This window comes from Emydura macquarii, unplaced genomic scaffold (assembly GCF_026122565.2).
Source record: "Emydura macquarii macquarii isolate MOO-44397 ecotype Brisbane River unplaced genomic scaffold, CSIRO-AGI_Emac_v2 contig_968, whole genome shotgun sequence".
Classification (NCBI taxonomy): Eukaryota; Metazoa; Chordata; order Testudines; family Chelidae; genus Emydura; species Emydura macquarii.
In genome coordinates this window covers 8,113,154-8,133,049 of record NW_027131105.1, presented here as the reverse complement: position 1 = coordinate 8,133,049, position 19,896 = coordinate 8,113,154, and the positions used below count along the sequence as shown (strand labels likewise).

The 19,896-nt window shown below is 56.2% G+C and overlaps 1 protein-coding gene across 2 annotated transcripts in view; it reads right to left on the bottom strand.

The window, feature by feature from the left end:
- The window catches only part of PACS1 (phosphofurin acidic cluster sorting protein 1), a 97,662-nt gene that overhangs the window by 11,304 nt on the left and 66,462 nt on the right, over positions 1-19,896 (bottom strand). The window contains exons 6-17 of one of the 2 annotated variants that reach the window (XM_067544102.1): positions 16,755-16,846; positions 16,045-16,125; positions 15,099-15,158; positions 13,915-14,075; positions 11,640-11,733; positions 10,829-10,909; positions 10,309-10,424; positions 7,374-7,512; positions 6,662-6,766; positions 5,443-5,549; positions 1,273-1,427; positions 549-659 (exon numbers count right to left, since the gene is read on the bottom strand). In XM_067544102.1, the coding sequence (XP_067400203.1) occupies positions 549-659; positions 1,273-1,427; positions 5,443-5,549; positions 6,662-6,766; positions 7,374-7,512; positions 10,309-10,424; positions 10,829-10,909; positions 11,640-11,733; positions 13,915-14,075; positions 15,099-15,158; positions 16,045-16,125; positions 16,755-16,846 (1,302 nt within the window). The remainder of the gene's footprint in view (positions 1-548; positions 660-1,272; positions 1,428-5,442; positions 5,550-6,661; positions 6,767-7,373; positions 7,513-10,308; positions 10,425-10,828; positions 10,910-11,639; positions 11,734-13,914; positions 14,076-15,098; positions 15,159-16,044; positions 16,126-16,754; positions 16,847-19,896) is intronic. The other variant, XM_067544103.1, reaches the window with a different exon arrangement.

The following is a 19,896-nucleotide window of genomic DNA, read 5'->3' as shown; positions in this document are numbered from 1 at the left end:
GCCCACCAGAGCCTGCTCCCTGCCACCTTGTTCCCGAGCTGGCACAGCAGAGTCAGGACGCCCCCCACTGGCTGAGGAGAGAGGGGCTCTTGTGTGTGGGTCAGAGAGGATTCTGGTGAGGGTGGCTGACAGAGAAGCAGGTGGCCAGGCTGGAAGGCTAGATCTTATACTGCCTTAAGAAGGAGGTAGGACACAGATTCACCCAAAGCGCCCCCTGCCCCATGGAGACCCCCCTCTCCCTCACTGCACACCATGCTGGAGCTGTGACCCCCTGGAGCTGGGGGCAGGACAAAGGGTGGATCAGGCCCCAGGGAACAAAGCAGGGCACAGGAAGGAACCAGCCAGCCCTGTTCTGTGCAGACAGAACAACCACTGCCGTAGGGGAGCCCAGGCCACCTCCCAAGAGTCTGAGCCTGGTAGCGGGGACCCCCCCCCCCACACAGCTCTGGCTGCTCTCTCTTTAGCCCATGGGTGGCAGCGAACCACTCCACTCCCTGTCCAACCTCATGGGCAAGGACACGGCGCTCAGCGCTGCTCTGGCCCCTCACCTGCCCCTGGAGGCTCGCCCCTACTGAACAGCTCCCTCCAGGCGGAGTCCAGGAACGTGCAGCTGTACCTGCTGTCCACCGAGCCCATGTACTTGGCTACGGGGTGGGAGCCTGCGGAGGAGAGAAAGGGGGTGGGGTGGGGGGGGCTCTTTAGCTGTGCACTATAGCGCCCCCCAGGAGAGTTCTTTAGCCAGCTGCGTCCAAGGGGCATGGGCAGCGCCCCTGACAGCCCCAGGGATGCCGTTACCCCTTTCCTCTGAAAGCAGCCTTCCACAGGGCCCAGAGAATGGAAGAGCGATGGTCTTGCTGTCCTGTGTCTGCCACACCCCAGGTTCCCCCCCTCCTGGCTCCCAGCTGCTGTCCAAGGGGGCACTTGGGGGAAGGCAGAGGCTGGGCTGACTGGGAGCCTTTCCCAGCTGCTCTGTTGGGATCCCAGCAGGAGGCAGCCTGCTAGAGCTCAACCCACCAGCAAGGCTGGCTCTTAACTCAGCCTCTAGGAGCACCTACTACAGACCCAGATGGGCACATCTGCCCGTGCTTTGCCCAGCAGCCCCTCTGCACGCCCCCAGGGGCAGCGTCAGACCCTGCCAGCCCACGCACCCGCAGCCTAGCCACACTAACAGGGAGAGGCTAGAGCCGGCCCAGCACAAACAGCCGCGCTCTGGCTGGAGGGGGTCAAGCAGGACTCGCGCCCGCTGGCCAGGGTGTGGGCAGAGGCACCTACCCAGCGGGACGATGAGGAACCGCATGTAGCTGAGCCAGTCTGAGGTCTTGTTCGCCAGCTGCTTCACAAAGAACCGGAGGATGGCGCTGAGGTAACTCTGCCCCCCCACAGCCACCACCTTCACGGGCCGCGGCACGGAGGAGTTACAGTTGCAGCTGCAAAAGACAGGAGCACAGGAATGGGTGTGCTTATTGCAGCCCATTGCCTGGAGGGCACACGGGAGCCCTCGCCAGGCGCTGAGACATGACCAACTCTGGCCTGGGGCGCCGGGGCTGTTTAGGCAGGGATCTCTCACGCTGCACTGAAATGCACCCAGCTTTGGGATGGAACACGGGAGCTGTTTATACAGAGACCCCTCACCCTGTGCTGAGATGCAGCTGTCTCTGGGGAGGGGCAGAGGGGCTGTTTATACAGCAAGGAAGACAGGAACTGAAGAGAGCGGGGCCCCTCCCCATACACAGCTGCAGGGATGCCACCCTGCAGTCCAGGCAGAGGGCACCTGTTCCTGCCAGGCTGTGAGGCTCCAAGTCAACGAGCAGCTGCAGGTGCTGCCGTGCCCAGCCTGGAGCTGCGGCGGGTGAGGGCAGGCAGTAAAAGGGCAGGGGCCCATGGAGCAGCGACGCCAGCAACCCGCCAGCTGGAATCAGCGGCTGCCGCCCGCACCAGGGAAGGGCCTCTGTGAGGGAGGAGCCGCGGCACAGCCCGTGCAGTGCCTGGCATTGCTGCTCTTTGCCACGGTGAAGCAGCTTGGGTGTCCTGATGCTCCAGCGTCTCTCAGCCCCAGGACCCAGCCGGCGCACACTGAGCTGTGGAGGGGCTCTCGGAGCGGCGCCCGGTGGCTCAGCCCCCTGCCAGGCACATGCTCAGGACCAAGGGCCCCCTCCTGCATCGCTAAGGCGCCGCACGTCCACGGCCGGGCACCTCTAGCTGACCTCAGGGAGCTGCAGTTAACTGTGCCACACAACAATCACCACTAGAGGGCACCTGCGAACCACCAACTTCATTTCTGCAGCTAACAGGGACCAAGAGGGAAGCTACAAAATCGCTTTGGGACAGCCTGTCCCCTGGTGACGGGAGAGATTGCGTTGGCGCTACAGTGCACTGTGAAGGGCCCTTCTGGTGATGTCATCCTAGACCCCTCGCTCCTCCCTGTATTTCATGATCACTGCCCCTCTGCTCCCTTTTTCACCAGCATGGCACTGCCGGTGCAAGAGACATCTCCTCTGCAGCTCCTCCCTGTCTCCTGCCTGAGCTGAAAGTGTCCCCTCTCCCTTTTGTGTAGGCCTCCGGTTCTCTCCCCTCCTCTGCCCCTTAACCCTGCAAAGCATTTGGAGGTGCAGTTCACAGGACAGGTGCCCAGCAGAACAATGCTACCTCTTCCTCCAGGAGCATAAGCGGCCACAGGTGTTGCCAGCCAGCCTCCGCACATCAATGCTCAAGTTCTCCTTTGTGGGGGCCACCAGATGCAAGGCCTGGACACACGCATGAGCGCAGGGGAGTGATTTTGCTGGGAGCTGCAACCCCGTGAGGTGCCACGGATTCTGTGACAGCCTCTGATAGCAGGAACTGGGCTCCATGGCTCAGGAGGCCCCTTCTAGTCCTATGTCCAGATGTGAAAAGAGCAGGGATGTTCCAAGAGCACAGGTTAGCCTCTCCTGGGGAAAGGAGCCTGGGCCCAGGTTTCCCCTTCAGACAGATCCCCCAGGGGAGAGGACTGCAGGCTGACATGGTATGGCTGATCTGCTGAGGGAAGCAATGGGCTTTCAAGCCTTTCTTGCATTTTTCTGATCTACCCAGCCAGGTTTGCTTTCAGCACCTGTCCCCTGCAGGATCTGATGCACAAAGGCAGGCTGGCAGGGAGGAGAAACAAACCTTCATTTATCTACTTCCGAACAAAGTCAAGTCTGAGATTTCCTGGAGGTCTCCTTGGATGTGCCGGAGAGGTGGATTGGGAGCTCACTTCTCTTTGGTGACGGGAGGGGATGGAATTGTTAACAAAGAACATTTCTCCCAGATGTCTGTAGAGCTTTTTACCCCATGCCTCCCTTACTCCTGTACTCGCCCCCCATCCCTCTCTGGCTAGGGCTGGGCCACAGCTGGGGCCGGGAGCAGCAGGACTTCTGAGCTGGGAGCCCCAGGGCAGCGGGGGCTTCCCCACTCTCTGCCCCACGGTAGGGGAGCGAGGTTTCTGAGCAACGTTCCTGCACGCCCCACACTTTGAAGACCTCCGCTGTAGAGCATCTAAGTTCCATGTGTTGCTACCAGTCCCGGCTGTTTGACTCAGCCTGCCCCTTTCCTGGCACCTGGCTTGTTAATTATATTACTGGTTCTCCAATTGCCCAGGGAGTTTCCTGGAGAGAGACAGGGCAGATGGCACCTGACTTTCTAACAGACACATTTTGGCTTGGTTTTTTAGGGAAATCTTTCTGCATGTTAAATAAGCCCCAAGCTCCCGTCTCTCCACCATGCAGGTCCATTCAAAGCCGAGATGGTTCTTTGGAACAGTTAACCCCCTGCATTAGTCGGCTCACCTGAGAACAACCCCAGGGAACAGACAGCACATTACAGTGAGCAGACAATGGCAGAAAGAGCGGCTAAGAATAGCCGGCTGCATCCCCAGCCAGCCACTGCTGAGTCACGGGCGCAGAGGTCACTGAAGGGCAGCATCTCCAGAGCGCCTCTAGCTGTGGGTGAAGCAGCCCAGTGGCAGATCCGCTGGCAAGGCATGACCTGGGATACGAGCAGAGCTGGCCGGGGGAGCAGTGGTCATTGCAGACTGTAGGCAAAGCCTAGGCGGCTCCACTTGTGAATGAAGCAGGCTGGGGTTTGTGCCTTTGAAAGCATTCACCTCAGATGCTGCAATATTCAGAGTAATATGCAAGAGAACCACAGAAAAGGAATAGAGGACACTTCTGTCCTCATTTTCCTGCACTATGAACTAAATATCTTACACGTTTGTGGCAAACTTCACCCTGCAGACTCCTGATGTGCTGTACATCACAACATCAATCATCCATTACTGCAATGCACCCTTCTCTGGGGTGGAACACAGCAGCTATTATACAGAGAGAGTTCATCTAGCAAGGAAATGCAGCCACTTCTGGAGAGAGATCAGGGGGAGAGTTATACAGGGAATGCTTGCCCAGCAATGAAATACCTCTGGGCTGGGGCGCAGGGGCTGTTTGTACAGGTACCCCTTGCTCAGGGCTGAGATGCAAACGACTTTAGTGTGGGACACAGCAGCAGTTTGACAGCTTAGAGCAGTTGTTCTCAGCCAGGGGTATGTGTAACTTTGGGGATATGCATAGGTCTTCCAGGGGGTCCATCAACTCATCTAGATATTTGCCTAGTTTTACAGCAGGCTGCATAAAAATCACTGGCACAGTCTGTACAAACTAAAATTTCACACCGACAATGACTTGTTTATACAGCTCTACATATTATGCACTGAAATGTGAGGACAATATTTATCTTCCAGTTGATTTATTTTACAATTATATGGTAAAAATGAGAAAGTAAGCAGTGTTTTAGTAAGTGTGCTGTGCTACTTTTGCATTTTTAGGTCTGATTTTGCAAGCAAGTCATTTTTAAGTGAGGTGAAACTTGGGGTACGCCAGACAGATTCGACTGCTGAAAGGGGGACAGTCGTCTGCAAAGGCTGAGAGCCACTGGCGTAAGAGCACATGAAGTCATGTTTTAAACAGGTCCCCCTATTGGATCAACAGCCCCTCTCCCTGCTTTACCACACTCCCTACTACCCCTCAGTCACTGGGAGCAGAACTAGCTTGGAGGACAGTGCCCCCGAGTAGCATGCTGGGGTGTTGGGGCCAGAACCCACTGTGAGGGGAGAGCGCCCCTTATTGAGCCCCTGCCCTGCTCCCTGCAGCACAACCCCCTCTAGCACCACGCTGGGACGTTGGCTTGGTATCGACTCAGAGGGGAAAGTGCCTTTTAATGAACCTCCAACATCACCTCATGCCACATCTTGGTTTTGCCTGGAGGCCTCCCCTTCCAAGCACTGACCTGACTCCACCCTGCTTAGCTTGCGAGATCTGACTCATAACCAGCCCCCCGCCCCTGCAGGACAGCAACTCCACCACGCCCATATCAATGGGAACCATCTGCCCCCGGCGCAGGGGCAGGAACAGAGGGCCAGGTTCCTTTACTCACTATCTCTGGATCCTGGTGAGGACGGCGGACAGGACAGCCTGCACTTCCACGGTGGAGCATGTGCACACGACCGGCTTCTTCTGGTCCCGAAGCAGATCGGCTACATACTGGCCAGGAGAGGAGGAGACGTGAGCAGAGCATGCACGTGCGTATGGGAGCAGAGGGATCGGTTTCAACACCTGCCACACAATATTCCTGCTCGGTGCTTAGCAGCCAGCGTGCTGGGGAGAGGTCGGTAAGCGTGCACCTCCCTGCACTGGTTAGCTGTCCCTGCTGAGGGCCGGCGGGCTGCGGGGTGTTCCTGCCAGACGGCAAAGGGCCGGGAACACTGTGGGTCAGCTTTGCTTGGGGCTTGGCAAGTTCATGTATGAGATCGTGGCAAGTCAAGGGTCCCAATGGCAGCTCTGCAGACTCCTCTTCATAGCCTGCAGAGGCACGGTTCCTACAACGCCCATGTGACGGGCTGCAGTGTGGGGCAGAGGGACCCGCTCTGGAGCAGGGAGAAGAGGAGTCAAGGCTCCAGAGCTCTGGTCTCTCCACTGAGAGTGCAAATAAGATCGGGCGGTCAGTCTCAATTTGGAGGGTGCTGTGTGCTAGGGGGGCGCGGGAGGTGCCGTGAGGAGGGCTGGCGAGGGACCCATAGCCGTCAGATCACACACCGGACCTGGTCTGGACTGGGAAAGCTCAGCGTCCGCCCCCAGAGCCTCCAGCCCATCTACAGACATAGCCCGGGGAGACTCCATACCAAGCCAAGGCCTGGGCGCTTGGGGGAAGCTCAGCTGGGATTCAGACTCTGCCACCCAGTCACAGCAGCAGCATTAACACTCTGGGCAGCCAACCCAGCCCCCTCTGGCACTTCCCTCCCAGTCAGGGCCCAGCTCGGGGCAGGGTTCCCCACACAGGCTGGCTCAGGGTGACACAGAACAGCTCCTCTGTGTGGAGCAGCCAGTTTCACCCCCAGGGCAGCAGGGCTCCAAGGGCCCGTGTGACCCGAGCTGTTGTTCTCTGTTTGCACTGGACAAGGCAGGCACCGTGGGCAGGGGGGCCCAGAGATGGGCAGGGCGGGGGATAGGCCCCACCCCCTTGCTCAGAGCAGGGCTGAGACATGACAGCAGAGGATGGGGAAACAGAGGGGCCTTGTCTCTGTGGGTCACTGCCCGCCCGAGTATAGCCAGCCATTGCAGCTCCTGCAGGGTGCCCCGCTGGCTGGCCTCCATACCTGGCCTTGCCAGTCGGCCGCATTCACCAGGATGATGTTCTCAGGCAGGGCCGTGTCTGACACCAGGATCTGGTTCAGCTGGTCATAGACGATCTTGCGAGGAATCTGTTGGGGCGGGCAGGGGGGGGCTTATCCTTGGCAGGGCACTGGCTGCATACACCAGGCTGGACCAGAAGTCTGGAGGTTCCCCTGGTGAGCTGCTTCTCCCTTAGCGCTGGTACCAGGAGCCCCAGGTCCCCTGCCTTTCACCCAGCTCTGCATATCCAGCTCCCCAGCCCCCACACAGCCAGCCTTGGCAGGGAGAAGAGGGAAGGCAACTCCTGCCTTAGACCTGCACGGGGAGTGGAGGGAGGTGGATCCATTAGCTGAACTAGAACGGGGCCAAGACGTGGGAGCCAGCTCTGCTACACACAGTGCCCTGGGATCCATGCCGAGCGCCAGCGGGCAGGACACAATGGGACAGAGCGGCTGGAATACTACAAACAAAGTGCCGCCTCGTGCTGCACCCCTGCTCCCTGCAGCACAGCACCCCCAAAGCCACTGTTTCAGCACAGTGAGTGGAGAGCTCCTCTCCAACTCACTCATTGCGGCTCCTGGCTTTCCCTACAGGGCTGTCAGGCAACTGACCGTGTTTGGTTAGATCTGTGATGAGCTGCCAGCCCTGGGATCACCCCCCCCCCCCGAGAGCTGTCTGGGGTTGCATTCACGTCACCTGTGTGCTATGGCCCAGGTCAGGGGACCTCTCGCTGTCTGAGCTATTGGTCCGTTCGCTCAGGGGCTTGGACAGCTGTCTCTCCTTCAGCGGGGTGCTTCTCTTCTGCCGGGGCGTGTGCGCTGCACCTTCCATTTTGCTGCAGCAGACAAGGGACAATGCTGTTGGTCTCGTTTCCCGAAGCCCCCGGATGGCACAGGAAGAGGGGCCCATGCCATTCAACTGGGAGAGAACAGGGTCCTTCCCCCACGCCCCAGGGCCTCTGACTGCAGATTCCCCAGGTAACATTAGAGTCTGAGCCATGCCCTTGTGCTCCTGGGAGCGCTTGCACCAGGACAACGTTTGCCCGCTGTCAGGGGACAGGGTGGCAGGGCTAGGTGACGGGTTTCCTGCCACGTTGTCAAGAGCGGGAGCTCAACAACACTGCTGGGTGCAACCAGGACTCAGCAGGGGCTGGTCTGCCAGTGCAGGGCAGACACAGGGAGAGCCCATGTACAGACTGTAGCCAGCGCAGACTCAGAGGGAACCCCAGGACCAGGCTGCGTCCCCTCCTCTACCGGCAGATCCAAGGTAGACTCCTAGCCATGAGGGTGCCCACCCTTTGCCAAGGGCTATCTGCCAAGATCTGGATTCCTCCAGCCAGCCCAGAGCAGCAGAGATGAAGCTGTCCGAGGTGCCAAGGGCTCAATCACTACAGAAATGCAGAGCCCTCCAATGCTGGCACGTTTGGCATCTTTCCCGGAGCACACAGACCCCGAAGGGGTGAGGACCAGGCTGTGCAGGCCTTGGACCATGAGTTTACAAACCAAGATGACAAAGCAACACAGGGGTGACCCAGAACATGGCCATTTGAGAGCACAAAGCTCCACGTCCAGCCCACACCACCCTTTCCTTCCCCCCCCACCAGTGGGGTGAGGCAGGCATGCTCTCCAGCCGACACGCCCCCCCCTCGATCTGGGGATAGAACCCAGGAGTCTTGATTCACAGTCCCCTGCTCTGACCCATTAGACCCCACTCCCACCCAGAGCTGGGACAGAACCCAGTAGTCCAGATCCCCAGCCTCCGCTCTGATCATTAGCCTTCACCTCTGGGGACACCACTGCAAAGGAATATTTGATAGTTCCCCTTTTAATAGACTCTGGCCATGACAGTGAGCCTTTTCTCTGAAAAGTGACCTGGTCTCCGATGTCCCCACCTTACTACAGAGCCACGCAGCCCGGGTACTGGCGGCCCAGCGGCTCCCTTCACTGACTGTAATACGCTTTTAGTTATTGCTCGTATTCAGCCTCTAAAGGCCAGAAGGGCCTGTTCTGACCACACAGTCTAAGCTCCCCACCAGGCATCCCTGCAGCCAGCTCAGCCAGCCCCCCAGCGCCAGCCCAGCTCTGGGAGCATTAGCCAGCTCGTGGGCTCAGTGTTGGCATGCAGGAAACATCAGCTTTTCACTTGTAAGTGAGCAGATCTGATTTGGAGCCTGGGCTGAATGGAACAGCAGCACGCTCCCAGGAGCCTGGGGACACAGCGGCCTCCGCTGCCACCTGACATCAATTAAGCAAAGGGGGAAGCCCTAGGACAAAGTAGCCTCGTGCTTCGCTCCAAGAAGGTGCTGCTGTGTGTCAGTCTGGGCAGCAGCGTCAGCACTATCAGGGAGATAAGCAGACAAATGGCAGTGACGGGAGCTCACCCCCCCCAGAGCACGTGGGAGCGGGGCTGGCAAGGCTGGCTGTGTCACGCACTGAAGATGCACTTTTGTCCAAACAAAGCAGGAGGCAGGCGGGGCAGGTTCCACTGGGAACAAAGGGCTATAAATGGCATTTTAACACACAGGAACTTGGATACAATCCTTAACTCAGTGCAGCTCCAGCATGGTCCCGCTGCCTTCACAGGGGGGGAGGCCCAGTATCCACAGGGAATCAGTCAAAGGATCAAATCCAGCCATGTTAAGATTGCCCACACACCACCCAGAGCTGGGAGCTCAGAGCCAGGAGCAAGGCAGCACCAACTTTCCTGGCCAGGAGGGAATGGGCAATAGCAGAGCAGAGTAGACAGCCCTGGCTGGGGGAAGATGCCTAATGCTGGGTGCTGGATGTGAAATGCCACCCGGTCCTCCGAGCATTTCCCCTGAGATGGGGAAATTGAGGCACATGGCAACTGAGTGAGAACCCACGTTCCAAGGCAGAGCCAGAGACACAACCAAGCTCTCCTGACTCCCCACACTAGGCCTTGGCTGCAACAGCCCCTTTCTCTCTGGAAAGGCCTCAGACAGTTCAGGTGCAACACACCATGCTCTGTTCTGGCAGGGAATCCTGCCAGGGCTGTAACTAGCAGCTTGTTTTGAACCTCTCCACTTTAGGGCCAACTCACTGGAGAGCACAAGGCAGGGGCTGCTTCTTGGGCAGCAAACCCCACTGATCCTCCAACCCTGCTAGTGTGCGACATCAGTGACCTGTGACAAGCAAGGGAAGCCGGGAGCCTGGGCTCTGTAATGATAGTGCGAGTAAAGCCCACAGAAAGCCTGTGTTTGGGGAGAATTCAATAAAGCAGTTCTTTAAGAGAAATCAAGTTCCACCAGCTGTGACCACAAGAAGCCTCCCTCCCCGGAAGATGGGCAGGATCTGAACCCCAAACCTGCAGAGTGTTGGGGAAAGGTGCCCGCCTGGGAATGGACAAGGAGAGGGAACCTGCCTCTTAAGAGCTACATCAAGACAGGTCATGGAAGGGGAGCAATGGTTGGTGACAATCAGCCTGGCTAGGAACTAACTCTCCAAAGGGGAATAGATGGTCCTATTCCCTGCCCCCTGAGCCACCCACGCCTCCTGCCTGCAGCTGGGCTGGACTGGAGACTGTCCCCCCTAGAGGAGAAAGGCTCTGTGTCCAGCCATCTGCTGCCCTGAGGGGCCATTTCTCATCCCTGGTTTCAAAGTGGGCAGCTTACCTGGGCGATGCCATGCTCTGAAGTTCCCCCTTGCTGCTCTTCATGGGCGTCTTGACTTTTTCGGGGATCACTAATGTGGTGCTGGAGTCTCCGAACAGGTCCTGCTCGCTCCCCTCCTACAGGGATGGTGGAGGGAAAGAGGCGGCTCCAGAACTCATTTTGACGATCAAAAGCTGGGGCCCTTGTGGGTGACAATCCACAGCCAAAAGCCTCAGATCACGTCGTTCCAAGGGTCCACGGACTGTAGTGCCCACTTGAGACAAGCTGGGCTCGACTGTCAGAGGGGCTGTGTGCCCCCAAGCCCCCCGGCTTGAGCTCAGCTTTCCTGCGCTCTACCTATTAGATCATACTGCCTCCTGGGGCAAACAGGCACCAGCGCAGGGTGTTATCTTGGGCATGCGAGACATTAAAGCTCCCCCAAAAGGGAGAGGCCTGTATGTGCCAGGCTCCCCTTGTCCCAGCCTCCAACCCCGGCGAAGCACCAAGAGGAGGGCAGGCCAATGTGGCAGGGGCTCATTACCAGGGTGTCTATTTCGTTGAGGCTGTCATCTAGGTTTTTACTCCGAGATGGTTTCAACTTGTCCCCGACGGCTGCATCCATCTGAAAAACCAGTGAAGGGCAGAGGGGGGAGGTGTTTACTGGTCTGGGCAGTCACGGTCCTGCTGCACGTACTCCCCCCCAGCCACTCCAGGGGCCAGTGCTCAGACCCATTGGCCCAGCTGAGATACAGAGAGTGCTTCCCCTGCTCAGCCCCTGGAGTCCTGCCCTGCTTTGGCTGAGTGCTGCATCTTTGGGCAGGCCTAGCCCACTCTGGTCATCCCATGGCAGCATTGCCACCATGCCGAGCAGGGACACCTCACTGTGTCCTTGGGCTTCACTGTCTGTCTGCCGTCTCCTGGCTGACACTGATTAGTGGCTCTCAGTGTTTGTACACTGGGGTGTTGGGTCATGAGTGGGGATCCTGTGTGCTAGGCTAACACCAATAATCGATGCTGATAAACGGCAGCCTGACCTTTCACAAATACTGGTGTTCGAAAAGCCAGTTCGCATTTGCCGGGCTCTAGGGAGGGGAGCGCCAGGGTGCTGAATGGGAGACTCCACCGCCCTGCCTGTGCCTGGCACTCCCGCAGCCACCTGGCTCCAGCAGGGCCAGGGCACCTGGCAGAGAGCATGGATTCTGTGCCCGCATTCGCATGCACTGGAAGTCAAAGTCTGAGTCTCAGCGTGACACATCTGCTGCGAATCACCATGCAGCCAGACCCACGTGGTCCTACATCCGGCACCCTCTGCTGGAACACGGGACCCACTCCCTCCACCTGTGATCACTCACCGGGCTGGTGGCATCTTTGCCCAGACTCCCCTTGCTGTTAAGGCTTCCAATTTCTGTCTGGGAGCTGGACTGAGACATTCCCTCGAAGAAAGGCCTGGAAGGAGAGAGACACAGAGGATCAGGGAACAAAGAGCTGCTGCAGGCCCTGGCCCAGGGGCGAGGAGAGCGCGAGCGGCTCCAGGTCACCCAGATGGGATCAAGAAGCCTGAGTTCTCAGAGAGATTCAAGCCTCAGTGACAGCTGCAACACCCAGCGCCTGCGAGAATCCCACGTTTATTTCAGTGCCTACGGGCAAGGCCTGGACGTTAGACACTTTGACCAATATTTAAAGCCGTTTCCTCTCATGGTTTGCGCTGCTTTGCAAGAGGCTCTCCAAACCGGCACCGGACAGTACAGCAATGGGTGCTAGCGTAGAGCTCCCGTTCCCTTCCAGGTGCTCTCCCAGCTAAGGAACCCATCAAACGTCCCAGCCTGGTTTGGAGTGAGAGGCTCAACTTTCCCTCCTGCCAGCCTCCACAAGGGGCTGTCTCCAGGGGCCACTCCCACCCCTAGAAATGCTTCAGTGCTGCCACGCCTCCTTCTAGCACCGAGCAGGGGACGGTCGGGGCTGTGCAGCCACAGCAGGCCTTGTCTACATGAGAAGGCTGAGAAGGCTTAACTTACACACCAAAGTGAAACTGGCCTAGTTAGTCTGGTGCCAAAGGTCTAATGGATGCTGCAGCTGAAGAGCAGCTTAAGTTGACTGGGAACAGGGTAATTCAAACAGAGACCGGAGGGTGTCCATGTAGGGATCTGCACAGATTTCCCTTGAACGATGCAAGTGTGTGCATCTATCAGCCTTGCTTTGGTACAAGAGAGGCCTATGCCAGGTAAGCCTGAGTCCCGGGCCTCACACACAGCTGCAGCCAGTGGTGCGGGAACCATGTCTATAGTGGGGGTGCTGAAGGCGGAAACCATGTATTTAGGTTATTACTTGGAGCCAGGCGGTGCGGTAGCACCCCCAGTTCCAGCCCCTCTGGCTGCAGCACGGTGATGAAGGGTGGTTTCCCAGTGCAGGCGTTCAGTCAGAACAGAAGCCTGCAAGGTTGTTTTGGGCTAAGCCTGCCTTCTCTCCATTCGCCTCATTTCAGTTCATTTAGCCGGTGTGCTAACCCCACCACAGCAGTGTGAAACCAACACAAGACCAAATGCAAAAGCTGCAGCCATTTCACTCAGCCCAGCGCAACATCCGGGTCTAGACAAACCCCTGGGAACGGGTTACAGCTAAACTGCAGCAAAGCCGTCTCTTCTACCCAGGTGGCCTTGTGCCCTGGCTTGAATTCCCACGGTCCGTTAAATGGGTCTACGTGAGAAAGGTACACAAGCTGTAAGACACATTCCTTCCCCGGGAGGCAGGGACATGGCCTCCTTTTAGAAGGGGGAGCCAAGCTACAGGGTGGGGAAGGGTGTAGTTGCCACAGCACTTGTGGGACAAGACTGGGGCAGGAGGGAACCCAGAGTCCCAGCACCTACTCCCCCGCTGTAACCACTGAGCCCCTCTGTGGCCGAAAGCTTCTGCACAGAGAGTCAGCTACAGGTCAGTGCTCCTGCTCTGGCCTTTGAACCCCACACCAGCAGGCCTTGCCCTGGAAAGTCCAACTGTTGTAGGGGGATCACAGGATTGCCTCTCTCACTTTTGTGCTGCCTGCGGAGCTTCCTGATCTCCCCCGAAAGTAGCTGTGCAGGGGAAGAACAAGTCCTGTCCCTCCCCAGCCCGGCTGGGACTAGCAGCTGGAGCCCTGGGAACAGTAGGAGCCCACAGCTGGAGCGCCCCCAGCCCTGCTCTCCCCCTCCCCTCCAATAGCAAGATTTCATGGGGCAGGTCTGATTTCACAGTCCGTGACACATTTTTCATGGCTGTGAATTTGGTAGGGCCCTACCTATGGGAAGAGACTCCCAGAGCCCTGACTCCTAGCTCCCCAGCCTACACTATTAGTAGTAGTATTACAAGAGTGCTTGGAGGCCCCAGCCAAGATCAGGACTCCACTGTGCCAGGTGCTGCACAAAACACACAGCAAGAGAACAGCCCTGAGGAGCTCCCACTCTAAATAGACAAGACAGAGAAAAGGTGGGAGGGGAAACTGAGGCACCAAGAAGGGACCTGACTTGCTCCAGTTCATCCAGCAAGGCAATGGCAGTGCTGGGAATAGCTGCCATGTCCCCTGGTCCCGCTAGTCCATGCTCTCTCCTGGTTGCAGCAGCCGCTCACCAGGCTGCCCCCACCCCCGGCACTCACTTGAGTTTGGGCTTGGGCGTGCTGAGGATGCTCTCCGTCTCCTCCATCTCAGGGCCACTGTCGCTGGGGTTGTACATCTCCAGGCTGTCATACAGCTCATCCAGGTCCTCCTCCACCTCTCGGATCTGCTCCCTGGACACGTGCTCCAGGCCAAAGCCAACCTGTGGAGAGGAGACTGTGCAGACCAGCGGGCCAGGCAATCCGAAGCAGAGACCGTGTATTTTGTGGAAGCCCCCAGGAGCAAGTGCTGGAAGAGGCCTCAAGGTCACCTCATCCCACTCTTGGCTCTCCCTTCCCAGCCAATGGCACGTCTAGGGTCTTACATCCCCCACCCCATAATCAGATGTTGGTCTGACATCTCCCAGAGAACACAGAGTCACCCGCAGAGCAGTGGCTCGGCCAGTCCTGTATCCCGTGTCAGAAAGTGGCTATTACTGGAGACTTCAGAGCAAGTTGCAAGAAACCCCATTGAGGCGGATGCCGGACTACACTGCCTCTCGCAGGCACGTCTAACACCCAGCAGCACGGGGCTGGTTTAGCCCATGAAGCAGGAAGGGCCCCCACTTAGTTGCATTCGCCTCATGATCCTTTGGTTGGAAGGCTGCAGGGGAGTGGGGCCTAGTGGTCAGAAAAAGTAGGGGCTCAAATTCAGGACTCCCGGTTTCTATCCCCAGCTCTGAGACAAATGGGGTCCAGTGGTTGGTGCAGGGGGTAACTGGTAACAGAGGTAGGACTGCTGGGTCCCATTCCCCACTCTGGTGGGATGTAGGGGAGGGAGAAGTGGGTTTTACTCCCAGGGCCAGGAGGGAGGTGGTCTGGTGATGAGAGCAGAGGATTGAGTACCAGACACAGAGGTGATGTGTTCTGCTAAAGGCAATGAATGACTCAGCTGAGGAGCTAGGACAGAACCTAGAAGTCCTGGCTCCCAGCCCCCCTCGCTCTAGCCACTTGACCCTACTTGCCTCCCTTCCAACAACTAAAACTAGAAGAGCCAGCTGAAGGATTTGAGCTCTGACCCCACCCAGCCATTCATCTGGAGGAGAGAGGAGCCGTGATGTGGGATGGCATTTCCACCTGATCTGGATCACAGCCCTGACCCCAGCCGTCCAGTGCACCGACTCCCAACAACAGACCATTGCAACAGCGAAGGCATTTGCAACAAGACAGGGAAGGGCTGCACCTACCTCGTCCGACACCTTGAACCTCTTCAGTAACGCCACAAACTTCTGCTTTATATTTGGCTGCTGTGAAAAAACGGTACCATTGACTCGTCACAGTGACACCAAGGAAGTGAACAGCAATCAGGGGCCCCAAGGGAAGGGCGCAGGCCTTTGTTATCTGTGAGATGGAGGAGCTAACAGAAGGAGAACATCACATCGCCCCATAGATCATCCCGGGTACCGTAAGTGACAGTTCAAAGTCCACTGGAGTGTCCAAACCTGATGCGGGGCTGTAGGCAGGAAACATGCAGAGTGCAGCACAGCACAGCACAGCGCCCCCTAGCACCGGGCTGGTGCACTGGGGTTAGCACCAATCCAGAGGGGAGCACTCCTCTGCCTGAGTCACCCACACTGTTTGCATGCTGCACCTCTGGCTCATCCTCCACAGGCCTCCCTTCCAAACGCTAGCCAAGGGCAAGCCTGCTTAGCTTTCAAACCAGACAAGCTCACTGGGCGAGACTGCGAGGCTGAAAACATGCACTGCATATCCAGAGGTGGTTGTTAAAGGAGAGGCGTGCAAACAGCTCTTGCAACTGCCTTCTGAGCCTGGGCACAGTGAGAGGCAGCATTACTACAGACCCGTTCCTAGGAGAGAGGGCAAAGCTTCCCAGCCATGGCTTAGGTCAAACAGCCAAGCCTGGATGAGTGACCCTGATTGCAGCCACGTAGCTTCCCCACCGCCCCAGCGATACGTCTGACGCTGCTGAGCAGTGGTCACTTGTAGAGGCAAATGGCTCTTTCCGCCCCATCTCAAGTCCCACAGCCACCCATTCCCCCTGCAAGATGCTTATTACCAGTTGAGAGACCCCTCTTGGTGCAGCTGGCACGCGCCAGGCCCCGCGTACAACCCAGACTGAAGCCACGAGGGCAAGGGGGACAGCCAGCCAGCGCTCCCTCAGAACACACTCACCCGAGTGATCGCTGAGGCCGAGGCCAGTTTCCTCCTCGTTTTCTTCACCTTCCGGAGATCCTCATCTTCATAAAACAAGTCCTTGGGGGGTAGGGGAGACAGCACCTTCAGAGAAACAACCCTGCCTGCTCCCCGGGGACAGTGGAACCTGCCCACACTGCCATGAAACCATCTGAACCAGCATCTCACTTGTCCCTGGGACACGGCAGCCCAGTCGTAGGTGACTGCTCGGGGCAGGCTCACAAAGTCAGCCGAGGGATCAGTGCCCTGGAGTCCACAGTCCTCAGCTAGATCCCGAAGAGAGGCTGCTTTGCAGGGTGTCTCTGCCCCTTCTTTCCCTCCCCAAAGAGGGATGCTCACACAACCAGCTCCCTTGCTGGCACAGCACCACCTCTTGTCCTCCTTTGCCCCCCCCCCAGAGGTGCAGACTGGAAGGGGGAGGCAACTGTTGCAGAGCTCACTGGGGGCACTTTTCTCAGTCTTGATTCAGCCACTGAAGTACGCAGGGCTGCGGAGAGTTCAAGGCAGAAACCAGCCAAAAGCACTAAGGTGCACAGAGATCAGGACTGGAGGAAAGCCTGAACCACCTGGAAAAAGGAGTTTGCAAATGGAGGAAGCCATGCCCAGCCAGCCTTTTGCTTGGCAATGCGGCTTTGCCCAGAGCGCTCGGAGGGGGGGCAGCAGACTGGGAACGCGGGTGGGGAGGTTACCTGTCCATGCAGGGGATCATCGCTACCCTCCTGCTCTGAGGAGAAGCTCTCCTCCTCCTCTTCTGAGTAGTTGTCGATGTCAGGGGACCGATCTGGAAGAGACAGCTGGGGTTAGGCTCAGGGGGATACTGGAATGGTTGTCAGCCTCCATTTGCTTAGGGTCCAGGGACACCATAGATCACAGCCTGGCAGGTAAGAAGATATTTTGCAGTGCAGACTGGCCCTCCAGCACAGTGCAGTCCAACCAAGGCTTTAGTCTTTGTATAGCCTGGCCTACCTTACGGATGGGCTAGCAGGCAGCCGACACTGGCCTCCCCACAATTAGACAAGCACAGTGCACACCTCTTCTCTCGTGGAAAGTACTATGTGGCCATGTGTAGCCACAAAGCAGCCAGGACTCAGTTTTAAGGGTGATCCAGAAATGAAGCTTGTGCCCTTTTCTGGTCATGCATAACAGACGAGAAAGGCTTTAATGGCTTGGGTTTACATTAGAAATTCACATCTCGTCTATCCTGGAAGGCTTTGTGGGTGACTGGAGAGCTAGGAGGGCTCCAACACCATGGGACTAAGCGAGGCAGGGCTGCTTGAGAAGGCCTTTCATGCAGATTCTTTCGAAAGCTGGGTTTTACTGTAAACCTGTCCTGCAGTAGTGCTTTGATGCCCTCGCGGAGGTCAGGACCCCACTTGTGCTAGGGTGTGGCACAGATACATGGGGAAGATAATCCTGAAGGATTTACAGTCTAAATAGACAAGAGGCTGAAGAAAAGCAGGATTACTGTCCCGACTGGGGGGGATGGGGAAACCAAGGCACAGAGGGGAGGATCACATTTTCAAAAGTGCTTGAGTGGTTTAGATTCATAGATTCTAAAGCCAGAAGGGACCTTTGGAGTCATCTAGTCTGACCTCCTGTATAGCACAGGCCTCAGGGCTTCCCTGAATTAACTCCTGGCTGAACTAGAGTATTTCTGTTAAAAAACAGGCAATCTTGGTTTAAGAATTACCAGCGACGGAGAATCCACCACAGCCCTTGGCAGGCTGTTGCAATGGTTAATTACCGTCCCTATTAAAAATGTATGCCTTATTTCTAGTCTGAATTCATCTAGTTTCAACTTCTAGCCACTGGCTCTTGTTAGACCTTTGTCTGCTAGACTGAAAAGCCCATTATCAAATTTCTGTTCCCTACATAGGTACTTAAAGACCAAGTCACCCCTTAACCTTCTTTTTATTAAGCTAAATAGCTTGAACTCCTGGAGACTTACTATCAGGCATGTATTCCAGTCCTTTAATTAGGTGTAAGGCCTTCTTTCCAAAGTAACTTGGGCAACCTGGAGCCTAAATCCCACTGGCTTTCAATGAGATGCTAGCTCCTAAGTCACTATTGAAAACAAGACTGAGACACTGTTACCCCAGGTGGACCAGGTAGTCTGGGCCATCGAGCTGGGAATCAAACCCAGGTCTCCAAGGAACTAGACAAGTGCTAAGCCACCAGGCCAGCCTTCCACTGTGCTGCTAGAATCAGTTTAACTCCCCCCCAGGATGAACAGCTGGTAGAAAATAAAGTCTGTGGGTGATTCAACCCCTCTCACATTCATTTAAGGACTGAGAAAGCTCCCAGACAGTTTCTCCAGGGTCCCCAAACCCCAGGGAAGAACCATCCCTAATACGCCTAAGGTAAAAAGCAGAAGAGAGTCCTTTCAAATGCCTTAACAGAGCAAATAAACTAGCACAAATCCAGTCAATCCTCCTCTGCCCCTCTCCTTCAGCAGTGCCAAAGATGGCATCCCCATACCCCATAGCAGGCTCATGTGCCTTCACATCACAGCATTGCTTCAGGGCTGTTTTAAGACCTTCGTAGGCCCCCCGACCGAAAAAACTAATTTGATTGTAAGCCATTAATAAATAGTTTAAATAAAAATAAAAAATTATATATAAAAAGTTGTTTCGTAGGCCCTAGGCACTGTGCCTATTGTGCCTAATGGATAATACGGCCCTGCATTGCCTGCATCCAATGGATGGAAAACAGTCAACCTAATGCAGGATGTGGAGGGAGGCTGGGAGCATGGAATATGGAGCAGGCCTAACATCTGAGATGAGCTGGCCTTGGTCTGACTGATGAACTTGGGAACTGTGCTGATTATTGAGCTGCAAACAGCTCCCTGCACTCCCTTTGGGACCATCTGGTATTTCCAACCATTTGACAGACAGTTGTTTGTATCTGTTTAGAGTCTGAAGGAGGTGGGAGTGGGGAGTTGTCTTTGGACACTGTACTAAAACAAAACCATTGCTTAAATTCCACTTCATAGGACAAAGATCAGCTGGTGCCGGCATTTGAGAGAGAGAGAGAGAGGATTTCATGGCTCACATACTTACATTCCTATTTCCTCACGGAATATAGCAGAATAGAACCATCTCTCCCTTCACAGCAACAAGCCTGGGCCCCTTTCGTGCCTTCCATTGGAGGCTCTCAAAGCATTTTACAAGCATTAACACCCCTGCTCCAGACATCCTAGAAGACAGGGTCAGGGGGCATGGCACACACACCACACACACACAGGGGGATGTTTCCACTAATGTGCTCAGCAGCTAAACAGTTATCTGTATTGATATGTACATTGTCATCAGTACGCTTCAGAGTCAACACGTTGAGATGAATGAGGTTCCATTTGACGATGCTTGTTTCAGGCTGCCTGCAGACTCAGGCAGACACTACTACAGTCCTCACACTTGGAGGTTTTACTTAGCAACCGTAAGAGCTGCACAGATTTATTTTTAATGAAAACTAGATAAAGGAGTGCAATTCTGTGGCAAGGACTAGATTCTGCCACCTCAAAGGAACTTAAGCTCTGTCCATAAGAGACCTGGACTGATTTTTATTTGCCTCAAGATGCCAGACAAGAAAGGGTGCAGTTTTCCAGATCAACCGGTGCCCTTTTTCAGTCCCCAGCTGCCTTCCCTTGTCAGGTCACGCAGTTGCTGGTAATAAACCCAAATATTAAAATAAATCCAACACACAGCCTGCATCTCCATCAGTTTCCCTGGCAACCAGATTTACTGCCTAGGCAGCCATCTGAGACAGTATCATAAACTGAACGATTCCAAGACGCAAGGCTAAATATAGCCGTGTTGGAAGGAATTAGCCTCC